Here is a 16,272-nt window from a genome sequence, read left to right as displayed (position 1 = left end):
TTTGATAATTGGCTTTGGAGTTATAATTAATGGAAAATTATACTTTATTTCCCTAACTTATACATCTTTTACACTTATCTCCTAAACTATGAGAATGCGAACTTACCCCACTTGATAAAGTTTGCATTCTCATAATTTATGAGGTAAGTGTAAAAAATGTATAATTTAGAGGGGTAAAATGTAATTTTCCTTATAATTAAACGCTTGATATTAAATAAAATCCTATTATTTAATCAAAATAGATTAAAAAGAATTAACTAGATTTCATGATGCACACAAACGCGGACTATGGGAATCAAAAAACAAAACACTTGTAATAGTAGCAATTAAGTAGATGACTTTCACAATTAATTTATAAGAACTAAAGGGCAAAAATTCCACAATGGGAAATCTAAACAATTGATCATGAAGCAATAAGGAACAAAATGATTGTTTATTGATATAGAAATTGTTTTCCCAAGGTACAAAAGGTTGGATTGAAAGTTTAAAAACTCTAAGTCCTATTCTGCTTCTCTCTCTATTTCTTTTCTAAGTCTTCTTTTTCTATTTTTTCTGAACCCCCTTTCCTTCTGCACCTCCCCTCATTTTATAGGCACCTTTCCCCTCCTTGTCTCCCCAGCTGGCTTGCCTCCAGCTAGATTCAGGGGATACTTGTCCCATCATTCTTCTGCTCTGCCATTCTTATCATGAAACAAGACTTTTGGGGGTGTTTTCACTGTTTAGGCTTGTCTATAAGCATTTAATGTGAAATAGGCTAGGTGGAGAACATCACATTAATGCAAAGGTGACTGGCTTTGTGGTCTTTATCTCTTCGCGGCGTTTCCCGAGGTGAACTTGATGATAGTGGCATCTTGGGCCAGAGGGGAACTAGTTACCTATGGTTCCCTATGTATCCTCTATGGGAAGAGAATTGCTTATTACCACGGTAGGGGACCTTAGCAATGGTAGCTACCTCTCCATGGGACTTATTCTTGGGAGTTTTCTTTTATCTCTTGGGTTTCTTTACTCATATCCACCTTTTTGGGCTGGACCCATCTGTCAAGGTTCGATTCGTTGGGCTCTTGGTTCTCGACCTGAGCTGAAGTTCATCCCCCCACAAGGACCATCCTTACTATGATATTGAAATTTGTTTCACATTAATTATAAGTGCATTTTTTTTATATATGTATTTTGTACCTTAGGACCAATGCAATATATGATTGAACTTGATTCTGCTTAGGGAAAGATAACATATATTGCAATTATCATTGTAACCACATGATTAATTTAATTAGAAAACAAAATGCCTAGCACTTGAAAGAGTTGTTTCTAAGTTTTGCCTCAACAAATATTTATAATTGAGAGGCATTTTTAACCTAAGGAAAAATATCAAATAATCTTAGTAAAAAAAAAAAAAAACACCATAAATATAAACTTGGTTGAATAATTGGGATTCTTCCTTTCTAACTAACAATTTGGGATTCTTCTTAATAGCATCCATGAATTCTAAATTTCAAGTGTCTTAACTAACAATTTGGGATCACTATTAAGGGATTTCTCTTTATAATTATTCAAGGATTTCTCTCAATAATTATCATATGCATGTGAACAAAAGAATTATAGTCTCTCATGGGATTAGTTAGGCTCTATGCTTTTCTAACTAAGGCAGAAAATAGAAATATAGTGATTTAAGGCAGAAATAGAAATGAGATATAAGATATGAGTTTAAACATTTGAGTTATAAAAATTGAGTGATAAGAACCGAGTTAGAATGATGGGCTAAACCAAACATGCCCTAAACCTTCTACTGTACTGTGATTTATATAGATTTAACAAGTGGATATGTCTGTTGAAAAATGATTATGTCAGTCAGCTCTTTAAGAGCTGATGTAGGATGTCACTACAAGAAACGAGGGCTATAGCCGCGTTTCTAAAACATGTCTACAAACCCCAAAAACACAACTATAGGCTATAGCTGCATTTCCTATAGCAGCGTTTATATGCGCGACAATAGCTCCTGCAGGTCTATAGCCGCGGCTACAAGTTAAGACCTATAGTCGGGTTTTTTTAATCACGACTATAGGCTCAAACCTGCAGTGGCATTTTTCAAAACATGACTATAGACCATCTTTGGGCTGTGTTCAGAAATGCAGCTAAAGCCTCCTACATTGGTTTTGTCTATAGCCACGTTTTAAAAACGCGGCTATAGGTTCTCTCCCCCACCCCCCCCCCCCTAATTTCCCCCCCCCTAATTTTCCTTGCTAAACCACAAATTCCTACCCAAATTGAACCATACTGCAAGCACTCAAAACCAAATACAAAACAGATAATTTACATAAACAGATACTTAAATTTCTGAAGTTCATTGCCAAAACCAAACAAGGTCCAAACAAAAAATTGCCAAAAGATTTTTTATATCACAAAAAATATAGAACAAAGATTTTTACATTCTAATTGCATGAAGAAATACGGCCACAGCCAGCAAGCAACAACAACACTTCCCAACGGACTTTAAAAACTTCAAGAATTTGCTCTCTTGAAACACAAGTAGCAAGTAGCAAGTAGCAAACCAAAATAAACACAAGTAGCAAACCAAAATAAAATCCTTAAAAATGTCCAGATCTATTACCCAATTTTTCACTCTCTCTTTTTAACTTTCTATCACCCATGAAAGTTGTTACAATTACTATAAGTCAGTGCTACAGAATATGTCAATGCTGAAATAGTACCTTCTCATCTTGGTCCTATGACTCCTTGGGCAGCCAACTGCACCCACAAAATATGATAGCCAACAAGGATAAGCACCAGTTGAGAACGAACACAAAATAATTAAAGGAAATACCACAAATAATTAAAGGAAACCATCATGAAAGCTAATAAAAAAATATGTGAGAAAGAGGAATCCTTTTTTTATAATGAGAAGGAATTGAAATTTTGAACGTCTTTGCCGAAAACACATGAAATGTCAGTTGAATTACAAAGAAATGAAACACAAACCAGCACAACTTGAAGCTTTTGGAAATTTCAGAGCTCGAGGCCAAGCTTCAAAGCATTATAAAAACACAAACCTACCCAACTTAAACAACCCCCTTTTATTGTACCTGAAAATGAGTATATCTTAATGATAGACCATAGAATGAATACACAATTGACCGCAACCAAGCAGCAGCAATTATCAAGCACTCCCCCTCAAAGAGGATATGTGATGCATGAAGCTCAATCAAATGTTTATAAAATTATAAACTCACAATACTCATACCCTCAAACTGGAACAATGAGACCCAAAACTAATGGTAGACCCTTTCACCATCAAGCTTATATCGGAAACTCATTAAGATTCATGTAACACAACAAACAAACTATAGAATAGAAGTGATCATGAAAGTGGCACCAAGCACTAAATAGAAATTTAAAAATACAAAGCACTCTCATTACTTGTAAGGTTAGCAAAAACTTAACAGTGTATATTTTTAGAGAAATTTTTTTTTACCTAAGGATTCACTGTTTCATTCCCATTATTTATGTACCACAAAGAGTCCCCATCAAGCATTGCCACCCTGAATATATTAAAGGCATCATATTAATATCACATAACAATGCATTGTAAAAAGTAGTGTTTTGCTAAATTACATTTGTTTGCTACCTGAGAAGGATTTGAATCATGCATATGTGGGATAAGTTGGGCGAACATTTCTCTCATGTGCGTCAACACTTTGGCCATTTGTTGTTGGTGCCTTGCTTCTGCTTATGAGAGTTGTTCTTGATGCCTTACTTCTGCTTAGGAAAGTTGTTCTTGATTCCTTGCTTCTAATTGGGCTAGTGATTGTGTGAGTTGCTCTTCATGCCTCGCCTTAGATTAAGCTAGTTGCTTTTCATGCCTCGTGTCAGATTGAGCTAGTTGCTCCCTAAGGGAAGTCTCCAACTCCGAAATCCTTTGGGTCGTTCTGCTTGACGATGATGGATTGGAGGTAAACTGTGAAAGGTTTGTGGCACTTCTTCCTGATGGAGTGATTCCAAAACCCACCCCACGTACACGTCCAGGTTGCTCTAGACCCTAAGAAATGACTCTAAGAACAATCAAGGCAAACCCATTAGCAGATTAAAAAGGGCACTGGATAGTCAAGTAATTGATATAGTGTTCTTAAAAAGGCAGAATTTTCCTAAAACACTAGAAGCACCTTTGTGCTAGGATTAAATACTTGCTATATGAGCTTATGACCATTAATGGTTATGAGAGAATGCAATGAATATACCACATCACATTCCAACACCTCCCTCAAACACCAACAATCCCATTTGACCAAAATTCCATATAAAGATGCTATTGTAAATGCAAAGTTTCAAGATTGCAAACACAAGTGGCACAACAAAGTGAAGAAGTAAAAGGAAAAACTTACAAAACTAGTCAACATAACATATACCCAATATGTGAAAAACAACAAAAGCAATCATTGGCAACCATTTGTCTTAAACAAAAACAAATAGTTCAAAGGTTTAGCTTTAATACCTCACAAATTCTATCCAAAATTTCACAAACTTGAAAATCGGCTATAATAACCCACAACAACAACTAAATGGGTAGGAGGGATTTTATGGAATGGACATAGTCAATTCTGTTTTATAAGTAGGGACTACTACTACTAGTACTAGTTCTTGTGAAAGCGATAGCTGGGGAGACATAAGCTCTTTGGTTAATGTTTATCCCCCTTTGGTTTTTGACTATGAAGGGACAACAAAACCACAAGATTCTGCTTTTGGAAATTTGAGTTACTTCAGGCCGATACAATAGCAGCACTGTACATGGGTGGTGTATATTTTCACCAATAGAGGATTTGATTTTAGGATTTCATTATTAAAAAAGAAAAAAAGAAAAAAGAAAAGAAAACTAATGAATTCACTCATTCAGAGTTATTTTTCAATTGTTCTGCATCTACTTGCACGTTCACACTGACTTTATAAAACTTTTTCATATGTACATTATATTACCATTACAAGCACTTCAATCCGCAGCCCAAATAGATACAATTATGAGTTTATTATGCTTGAAGAATGATATTCTTAACTTCTTAATTTAAAATATCAGTATATGAAACACATAACCTTACATCGTTACCTAACTGTCTCTAAACTGACCCCCACTAACTGGAAAACATCCTTTTAATACTATGAATGCACAGGACATAACAAGTCAAAGAGAAAATATGGAATCCTTATAAACAAGCTAATATTTGAATAGGCGCATTAACATGATGAATTGAAACACACTACATTTCACCAAATTTTTGTGTGGAAGAAATTTATAAGAACTAAGAAGCATATTGAAAAGATAATAATAATAACCCATTAACCAGTTGATATAAACCAAACAATGCAATGACTAAAATTTAGGCCTCGTGCAGAAAACCCAATTCAATCAGAACCTATACAAAAATAAAATTAGTTATACAGTCGGAACTTAAGCAAAAATATAGAAATAAAATAGAACCATATTACTTAACTTTAACAAATCCATATGAAGAACCATTTTGGTGGACCAAATGAAATGAACAAAGCATTAAAGGAGCACCATTTGACACTTAAAAGTCCCATGTCAGTAAAAAGAAAAAAAATATTACCCAACAACCAAAATAGAATTAAAAATCAAAAACAAGTTGGAGAGAGAGGTAGTTTGGTTCACTAATACCCAAAATCGTAATGTTAAACCAAAAATCAAAACATAAATTTTTTTTTTTTTTGAAAAACTTACCATTGGGGAGATTGAGAGAGGTCTAAGTGAGAGTAAGAGAGAGGTTGTTTTGTTCTTGCAAGAAAACAACAAAATATAAAAACCCCATGAAGCAAATCCCTCAAAAAAATCCATTTAAACCCAAAATCAAACCCTAAAACAAAAATCAAAACAAACAATTTAAAAAACTTACTGTTAGTTGACCTTGTGAGAGTGTCTTAAGTGAGATTGAAAGTTGGAGAGAGAAAGGGAGAGTTGGATAGAGAAAGGGAGAGACCCAAGGAAGGGTGACGACACTACTAGGTGAGATTAGCAGCATCGGTGATGGTGGCTTGGGCTTCGTTGGCGCCAGTGAGCAGGATCGGTGGTAGAGAGGGGTGGATTGGCGGTGACAGTTTGGGAGTCACAGATTGGGTTAGGGCATGAATAGCTCGGTTAGGGTGTTTGAATAGCTAGTGACAAAGAATGGAATTGGGGGGAATTTTTTTTTCTTCATTTATACTGGGACTGCAGCCATGTTTACAAAAACGCAACTATAGACATACTTTAAGCCGCATTTCTAAAAAACGTATCTTTAGGTGTGACTATGGTCGCGTTTTAAAAACATGGCTATAGACTCATTTAAAATAATAAAAAATTAAAAATTAAAAAATAAAATAAAAAATAAGAAATAAAAAAAACTTTTGTTCATTTTATAGCCATGATTGAAACATGCGGCTACAAACAACACTATAGCCGCATGTGCCTATGGCCGTGTTTATCAAACACGGCTATAGGAAATCTTAAAAATAAAAAAATAAAAAAAATCGGCTGGACATATAGCCACGTTTTTTAAACGCGGCCATAAGCCCTACCCAATTAAACACAGTTGCAAACATTATAAATGCAACTACATAACTGCCCTATAGCTACGTTTTTTAAAACACGGCTATAGGTATATAGCTTTAGCTGCATTTATATCAAACACAGCTATAAGGTGGCTATAGTCGCGTATTTTACAAACGTGGCTAAAAAAAAAAAAAAAAACGCAACTATAGGTAGTGTTTTTTTGTGGAGTGTGTGTTGCATTGTAGCTTTTTTTTTTTTTTTTTTTTTTTCTTTTTTGTTTTGATAGAAAGATGTTTAGCTTTCATTAATATGAATAGAAAAGTACAATATAGAAAGAGTACATCATTGTCTAAGATTCTCTATAAAAGGAGGTAACACACGTAGCAGGTAACAAATTTCAAAATTTCTTTTTCTTTTTTTTTTTTTTTTTTTTGGAGAAGATTCAAAATTTCATTTATACAATAGATCGAAGGAGAGTGAAACAGCTTCACTATATAAAACTAGTATATAATTCATGCTTACGCACCGGATTGATGAATTATAATAGTGCTATTGATATTTGTTTGAGCTATTAAACATATATGACATAGTCTGACTAGGACATTTGGTCATACACCAAATTTCTTATTACATTGCTATTACGTATATAATTTTGAAAATCACTTTTGAATACTACATATACAATATCAATTTACAATTATTATTCGTGAAATTCTACTAAATACAATACAAAATAAAATATTAAATTGGTCAAATAGTATTTTCTAAATTGAATGGGAATAGGCGAATAAAATCGTTCAGCTCAATTACAGTTTGATACATTCAATATCTTCACATACAAAATATCTGAATAGAAACTATATAAAAAATATGTTCATTAATTTATAAAAAAATAACAGCACTAAACAATTTAATTTGTATGGAAAGCTAACAAAAGCAAAATCCAATTTTGATTCTAATTGAAATTTTTTCTACACTTTGGTTTATATATATATATATATATAACTAAAAACAATTAATAATGGACCGTACACAGTCATTATATTATATTATATATATATATATATAACTTATAAATTTGAATTGTTTTTAGTTACATGATTAATTTTTATTTTTTTTTTATTTTTATGGTTTATTTATATTTAACTCCTATATTTCTACATTAAATTAACTCATTTGACACAAAAATTAAAAACTTAAAATTAGATAAGACACGTGGTTCAAAATTAAACTCTAATTGAAATCTAAATTTTATATTGAATTAACTCACTTGGCACAAAAATTTAAAATTTAAATTAGATGGGACAAAGCGCGCAAAATTAGACTCTAATTAAATTCAAATTTGAAACCTAATTGGATTTTCTCTCAACACCTATTATAAAATATATATATATATATATTTCCTAGACAAAAAGTTATATAACAAAAATGACTTTCATTAAATAAATAAATAAACTAAAGATCTTCACAATTTAACCACCAGCCAAAGCCAAAATGATAAAAAGTTCCACCAAACTTCTTAAGCGAAAAACAATGCATAGCCCAGAATCTATTTTGCTTATGATCAGCTTGTTTGAAATGGTGGCCAAATCTTACATTGGTAATTTGCAAGGAAGTTCTTTTTCATGTGAAATATATGAAGAAAAATACTAATTAAACAGATAATTTTTGTCTCAAACTACAAAGCTGTGAAACTAATTGGAATATATCTGTTACAACAACAATCATTTGTCGGAATTATTATAATCTTATCTACAAAATGGATTTGATACACTCTCACGACTTCCAAGAATCGTTTAGGCCCGAGATTTGGAATTCATTGTCACAAGCATGGTAAGATATTTTCCTAAAACTTACTCCAACTCCTTTATAAAATCAACATTATCTACAAAAACCTGCAAAATAGGACAAATAAATTAAGTATCAAACTAATTGAATCATAAAAGTAAGATCAGAAAAGAAAACTTCCTGATTGATTTCTCTTACCAGAAAGAGGAAAGGACCAAATTAATTAATAATAAGATTTTGTATTTCAAAATTTTACTTTGCTTATGTGTGTGTGTAATCATTTAATCATTGTTAGCATGCTTGGATGACCTTGAGCCATTTCTTTCTCTTGCAATTTTCTATCACCCCCCAACATTGACCTAAAGGAAACTTTCCTAATACCTTAAACTAAGTCAATCCTCACTTCTTCACTAAGATGAGCACTTCTTCACTAAGACTTCTCTTGAAATTATGACTCATTTATAAGTTATAACCATAAAGGCTACAGCTACAAAAATTTTCATGCTTGTGTTGTAGTATTGAGTCTTATAAAGCATATATAAAGAAGGGTTTAAACAATAAATCAGTGTTAAAAAAATAGAATTTCAAATATGAAAAAGAAAAATAACAACCAACATTGAGCATAGCAACTAAACTTGGCAGATATCCAAGCAGTGAATCCAATAGCAGCAACAACTAGCAAGCTGTCTACTTTTTGAGTGTTCTTGACCTAACCCTAAATGCCTTCCATACATGCATCCAGGTAAATATACCTATGTATGTACTCTTAAAGCAACTATATCATTAATTAAATATTTTTTTCTGAACTGTTCTTCAAAGATTCTAGCAGAAGTGAGAGGTACTGCGACCGCAGCAAAAAGCTAATCAAGTTATATATGTAAAACCGTTGAAAGACGTACTGGATATTACATATTTTCTTAGATGCTCTAAATGGAGACCATAAGGGGGTTTTTCCTTGGAGAGCTATTGGGAAGATTGAAGTATCTAGAAAATTCGCTTTCTTTGTGTGGACAACAGCTCATTGTAAACTTATCAGTATGGATAACCATCAAAAGTGAAACATCATCATTGTTGATCTATGTTGCATGAGCAAAATGGATGCAGAAACTATTAACCATCTTCTACTTTTTGTGGATAAGGCACGGGATCTCTGGTCTATGGTTTTCTCTTTATTTTTAATTTCTTGGGTCAATACTTTCTCAGTGAAGGACCTCCTATCTTGTTGAGAGCTGGTGGTTTTAAGAGCCACCAAGATGCAGGTGTTTAGAATGCCATCCCTCTCTGTCTAATGTGGTGCATTTGGAAGGTACATAATGCTAGGTCTTTTGAAGGGATAAAATCCCCGTTGCTTCAATTGAAGCTTTTTTCCTCCTTAGATCTCTTTATGATTGGGTTAGGAGCATAGGGATATAAATTATTCTTCTCTTTTGGAATTCATAGACATTTGTAATTTTTGGTCTTAGTTTGTTGAATAGCTTTGGCATACTTCCCATGTACTTAGGCTACTTATCAAAAACATATACAAAACACTGATGAAAAGAAAAAAATCCCAGACATAATCAGAAAAACATAATGTCTTTACAAGCCATACCGTCTTCCAACCATCAGGATCCAAGCATGCAGTGATCTTGGTGTTGATACCTGGTAATGGTCCAGGTTCCCGGGTAATCTTGCCCCCAGACAGCTTAATAGCTTCTGCAGTTTTATAAACGTCATCTGTGCCTATTGCGATCTGTAACAATGTAAGAAATCAGTCGCCAGGCCCAATGAACTATATATGATACCAGACTTTATAGCATTGACAATAACAAGCAAAACAATATTCAATACCATGCATCCAACAGTGAAACCTTAATGACAAATTTGAGGGGAAGAAAACCCCCCCTTTTTTTTAGGAGAGAGAAGGTGCGGGTATGGTTTCTACCTGAGCATAAGCATTTCCCTTGTCATATTCTGTGACCCCATAGTTGTATGTCAATTCCAGAACAACATTTTTATCTTCAGGGCCATAACCCATCATAGCTATTGTATACTAGATGAAAACCAAAGAAAATTAAATCAGTAAGGTAGAAATAAACACAGCAACCAACTATAACTCCCAAAAATGGGATCCTTTCTTTCTTTGGAAATATCTTTTAACAATCTTTATCAGTTATGAAAGACATTAAAAACAATATATATATATATATATCTATAGGTCAATACATTGAACCATCATGTCAAGATATAGATACCTTGTACTCCGGATTGTCTCGTTTGCGAAGAAGTTCCAAGCCAAAGGCCTACATAATAAAAGGAGATACAGATTGAGAACTTCATAAATAACATTTAAGAAATATATATATATATAATAAATAAATAAATAAATAAATAAATAAAAAGGTAGCTTAACAATGGAGACTACACATTGCCCAATCTTGCACAGCAAAACTCACCTTCTCATAAAAATTTATGGAACGATCAAGGTCACCTACACGGAGCATTACTTGACACAAGGGCTCAGGAGTAGGCCCTCTCTCCAAAAGTTCAAACTTGTAACCATCAGGGTCCTCAACAAATGCAATCACCGTACTGCCACCTTTGACAGGACCAGGTTCTCGGGTTACTTTTCCACCCTTAGCCTTTACGAGTTCCACAGTCTTGGCAACCTAATCAGAGACCACGAAGATAAAACTCCAGCACATGTCTCTTAAGAAACAACAATCTAGAGAACAGTCTAGGCATATGTGACTAAAGTGCAATTTAAGGAGCTCACATACAACAGGATGAGAAGAATATTATCCACCATATGATTAAAGGAAGAAGATATGAAAACTTTTTCAAGAACAGGAACTCACATCTTCAACAGCAATACCAAAGTGGCCAAACCCAGTTCCAATATCATACTTGTCAACTCCATAATCTGGAAGCATTAGTCAATCAAAATGAATATCAACAAAATGCACTGATAGCACAGAAATGTTTACAAAAAACTTCATGCAAGGACCAAGTACGGTCCTTATGTCACTATTTTAGTATTTCATGAAAGGCCCACAAGAAGATTCATTGTTCATAAAGATCAACAAAACTAAGTTCTAGTTAGATGGCCTACTATAAGTGAGTTCAATAACAAAGTGAGAATCTTCAGGTCCATATCCAAGAAAGGCATTTGTGTATCTCTCCTCTGGTATGTCACGTTTTCTCAGCAGCTTCATTCCCAGGCACTCTGTGTAGAATCTGCAATCACCAGGAATTTTACTTAATCCTAGGTTCCCTCTCAATGTATTTGTTTAAAAGAATAGATGATATATATAGTATGATAAGAGAAATTCATATTATACTGAAAAAGCATACTTTATGGTCCTGTCCAAGTCTCCAACACGGTAAACAACATGGAGCATCCTTCGCTTATCTTTCTTGACCCACTCTAGGACATTTTCCTGGGTAGCAGTTGTGCTTGCTTGGGCTGCATTTCCAGCTGCTGCCACCCCCATGCCATTACCCTCTCTTCTCAAAAGCTTAGCAGCTCTCAGACCAAAGAAATGTGACTGTGGAACAGCTGGATAACAATTCAAAATCATTAATTTTGTCTGAATTTCTGAAACATTCCAATACCATCAATATACTAGTGTTTCCTATGACATAGCATGATGTGAGACCCATGGTTTTTTAATATCCGAGGAGTAAGCCATGAAAATTTATTTTAAATAGAAAACCCATATCATGTAAAAGATGATACAATCGCTTCAACCACAACAATGATGAGAAAAAGGGGTGACAACTCATTTGCATTATAATCTAGAGTTTCAAATTCTTAAATACCTACCACAGTCACAATCAAAACACATCATGAGCTTTTAATGCCAAACATAGCTTTTAAAAGAGTTCTAAAAAGTTGTGCGCTTGAGTTTTGTCCCAAATGGCACTTACTCCTCAAATAAGAAAGAATGAATTTTGAAGTCTCATATTAACTTAAGTGCTTATTTGGTTTAACTTATTTTTCAGCTTCTTTTGTTTTGTTTTTTGTTTTTTGTTTTTTTTTGTTGATATAAGATAAAAATTCTACTCTACCATAATCTAAATATAAAAGCTCCTCTCTAAAGACTTGAATCTTGGCCCTTGTTCCTCACACCCCACAAGCACTTATACTCTTGTGGAGTCACCATCGCATCAAAGATGTGTGGTGGTTAAAAAGCTGTACACCTAAACAAAAGTGAAGTTAAAAAAAAAAAAAAAAAAATACTAAGTGTGCGTTAACAAACGAGCACTAAGTGAAATAGATAGAGATGCAACCCCAAAATCTATGTTCAATTAATTAAAAAACATAAATTAAATGAAACAAACGCAATTGAAATTTTTCATTAGCATTGAGAGTGGCAAGAATTTCTAATACCAGACTACTATTGTACATTGGCAATGTATCAATGCCTGAGTTATGAGCTCTCACAATGACAAACTATGTTTATCTCAAGCAATCAAATCCTATGTATGTAATTGAGCATGAGAATTCTGTTTATTATCATATAGAACAACAACAAACAAAACATCCAAAATCCATCACCAAAAAAAAAAAAAAAAAACCCCAAATTGCATTGAAAGTTGTTAACAGAGATAAGGAAAAAGAGGGTTTGACTCACCGCTACCAAGATGCAAAAGAGAGAGACGGCGAGAGGGGATGGTGCAAGAAGAAGAAGAGAGAGAAAAGGAGAAGAGGCGAGGAGAAGCAGAAGCAGAAGCGAATTTGAAGGAGGAGAGAGAAGGTCCAATGGTTGACGCCATGGGTATTATCCTCACCATGTCTCAGCTTGCACTCTTTGTGTTTGTGGAAATTTCTGTATGACTAGAATGTCTATATGCGGCTGTGTGTGTGTGTGTCGTCTGGGAAGTGGAAGAGAGAGAGAGAGAGAGAGTCGTCTGAGAGTCAGTCAGATAAGGCCTTCGTTTTGTTTATTATTAGTAACTTTTTTTTTTTTTTTTTTATTGGAGGGTATATATATATAAGAGAATAAAAACGGTGGGGTTGCGTACTCGCGTTGCGTTCATAAACAGAGTGTGTGTGTGTGTGTGTGTGTTTTAGAGTTGGAGTCGGAGTTGGAGTGAGGGTGAGGAGTTATTTTGATTCGATAGGGCAGAGTCCTGTCGTGGTTCACGTAATAATCTCCCACCACTGCTCTGCTGTTTGCTTCCCGAACTTTCTTATCCACAATGGGCCGGGGCTCCACACACACTCCGCCCTCTTCTTCTTACTTTCTTTTTTACCGATATTACAAACAAAGAGGCCCATTTGTGTGAATTTTTTTTTTTTTATGGTTAAACTATTTTGTCCTTTTGTCTTTGTACATGAAAAATTATATTTTACCCCTACCTAAACTATACATCTTTTTACTCTTACATTCTTAAACTATGAAAATGTATACTTAGCTCTCTAAATTATTATTTGTTTCATACTTATTTTTCTGAACTATTACTTATGTAATATTTTGTACCTCATCCTATGAGTAATAGTTTAGAAAAATAAGTATGCATTCTCATAGTTTAAAAAGATAAATGTAAAATGAGTCATAATTTAGGAAGATAAGTGTAAAATGAGTTATAGTTTAGAGAGGTAAATGTAAAAGTAGTCATAATTTAAGAGAAATAAAGTGTAATTTTTCATATATATATATATATATATATATAGGTCAGCCCAACCCCACGCTCCGCCCACCTGCTTCATTTCCCAGACTCTTTGCCCCTTGCGGGTACACAAGGTAAAGTACCATATTCTCTCTTAGCTTCAGATGGCAGTTCAAAACTTTTGAGAGAAGATTTCCGGGTTGCATTGGTGAGTAGATACCCTTTAGTAGAAGTTGTTGATTCATCATGCCTCTCTCCAGTAGATTACTAGTTTGGATCTAAGCAGAGAAAGAATGATTTACAATTTTGTGCCAAAAGAGATAGATGAACTGCAAAGACTAAGCTGCCTTCTCACCACGGGGATATTTTCCATCTTTCATACTGACACTCAGATATGAAATTTACTAAACTATTTAAGCCAGCACCAATGTTTGTTGATCACAATGATCATCAGAAAAGGAAAGGTTTGGGAGCTTATGCTTCCTCTGCTTGTAATTGATCAAATGAACTAAAGGTCAGTCACTGTCCCACCCAATCTTTTTTTTTTTTTTTTTTTTTGATAGGCTGTCCCACCCAATCTTTTTTTTTTTTGATAGCCAAACTCATTGAAATTTCATTAATAGGGGCAACAGCCCATTGGAGCTACATCCAAGAGCACTTGGTTTACAATTACAGGGGGGTGTCTTCCACCCAAATAACAGTATCTGAAACTAATTTCGCATTCCTAGCCAACTGATGGGCAGCAACATTGCTATTCCTACTAGCATACTTTGCTTCCCAATCCTTAAAACTTTGGAGCAAACTTACAGAGCTTTGAACCACTTTTTGGATAGAGCTTGGGGGCTGATTTACGCCTGATAGAGCAGACATTACTGTCATGGAATCACCTTCCACAACCACTTCTCTAAGGCCTAAATCCCTTGCTAGTATAATCCCTTCCTCGGTTGCCTTGGCTTCCACCTCCAACGCCCCCAAGGGTAGAAGCAGTTTCTTTGACATTGCTCCCATAATTTGCCCTCTATCATTTCTGATAACTACTCCTATCCCGCAGCAGTGGGGGTCTCTAAAAATTGCTCCATCCACATTGATTTTGTACCACCCCGATTTTGGAGGGCGCCAAGGAGGCCTAGCTTGAGGAGGCTGATTTTGGGGCTTCGGGTCCCACCCAATCTTGTTTGTTTTATAAGTATAAAATATGGTTGATCATGACTTGACCAGGATAAAACATTAAAATAAAATATATAAAAAAATACAGGAAGTTGGCGCATTTAAAACACTAGGGACCAACACATAATGTAAATGTTTAGAGACCAAAATCATAATAAAACACCAGCTAATAAACTAGTTGTACACAAGGGGTCTCTTGATTCTAATGTTAGTTTGTAATTTTGATAGAAAAAATACTTTGTTTATTAATCTTGATGAGATCCCTTGACCCGGACATAACTTGTTCATTAAATAAGTTGACATGACACTATTCATATAACTTGTTTAATAAACAAGTTATGTTATGATTGACACGACCTGATGTGTCTCAGTTAATAAATAGAACATGTAATCAAGTTAAGACATTTAAGAGACATGAATGGACCCTTGTACTTTGGAAAGGCTAAATCACTATGCTAGGTGCAATATCACCCATACATTCCAAAAGAAAACATTATCTTGTATGGTAAATTGTTAATCAATGAAGTATAAGGTTAAGAGTTTTGTAATTCAATTGACTCATTCTTGTATTTCCAATAAAGATGTCCAATGTTCAAATTTTCCCTCTCCCTGCTCCCGACTATTGAATTATATATATTAAAAAAAAACACATTAATTTAACCTTGAAAGGAGGCATTGATCTTTTTTAAATAATAATAATAATAATAATAATAATAAATACCTCAATATGGGTAACCATCTTTGGAAAAATTGTTCGATGTATTCAGTTATGCGCTACCCTATTTCCCCCTCATCTAACACAACTTATAGAGACTGAGTGCAGCCCACGAAGGTTGCATTGGATGTCTTCATAAACATGTCCTAGCAACGAATAACCACCTGAGGAGCCTGCCACCGCTTTCATGACTGTAGAATTGTCACCTTCAATTATCAACTTTGAAAAACCAGCTTCCATAGCAAACTCAATAGCCTTTCGACAAGCCAATGCCTTTGCCTCTTCACTGCTACTGACTGAAGGCCCTTTGACTGACATTGTAGCCATGACTTCACCATATGAATTTCGGATTATTGCTCTAAAACCCGAGCACTGAATCCCATCAAATATAGTCGCGTCGAAGTTAAGCTTATACACCAATGAAGGAGGAGGTTCCCAGCTCTATCCGGGCTGTGTCGCCATGTTGGGAAGGTTC

The 16,272-nt window shown here is 34.4% G+C and overlaps 1 protein-coding gene across 1 annotated transcript; it reads right to left on the bottom strand.

Moving 5' to 3' along the window:
* Positions 1–8,027: 8,027 nt before the first annotated feature.
* Positions 8,028–13,429, bottom strand: LOC112025525 (probable lactoylglutathione lyase, chloroplastic). Its single transcript, XM_065767039.1, has 9 exons — positions 12,937–13,429; positions 11,654–11,858; positions 11,412–11,536; positions 11,158–11,222; positions 10,756–10,968; positions 10,555–10,602; positions 10,245–10,352; positions 9,912–10,052; positions 8,028–8,427 (listed from the first exon to the last, which is right to left on the bottom strand). Exons 1-9 carry the CDS (start codon positions 13,094–13,096, stop codon positions 8,386–8,388), a joined length of 1,107 nt encoding a protein of 368 aa, XP_065623111.1. The 5' UTR covers positions 13,097–13,429; the 3' UTR covers positions 8,028–8,385.
* Between the last annotated feature and the right edge of the window lie 2,843 nt (positions 13,430–16,272).

Source organism: Quercus suber, unplaced genomic scaffold (genome assembly GCF_002906115.3).
Source record: "Quercus suber isolate HL8 unplaced genomic scaffold, Cork oak 2.0 scaffold_767, whole genome shotgun sequence".
In the NCBI taxonomy this organism is placed as follows: Eukaryota; Viridiplantae; Streptophyta; class Magnoliopsida; order Fagales; family Fagaceae; genus Quercus; species Quercus suber.
This window is presented reverse-complemented; position numbering and strand designations above follow the sequence as displayed.

Excerpts from the sequence above, each read along its gene's own strand:
- LOC112025525 (XM_065767039.1), bottom strand. The coding sequence starts at position 13,096 with ATGGTGAGGATAATACCCATGGCGTCAACCATTGGACCTTCTCTCTCC. Across the intron at positions 10,603-10,755 it reads CCATAAATTTTTATGAGAAG|GCCTTTGGCTTGGAACTTCT; the intron begins GTGAGTTTTGCT and ends TTTATTATGTAG. Across the intron at positions 10,353-10,554 it reads GAGACAATCCGGAGTACAAG|TATACAATAGCTATGATGGG; the intron begins GTATCTATATCT and ends GTTTTCATCTAG.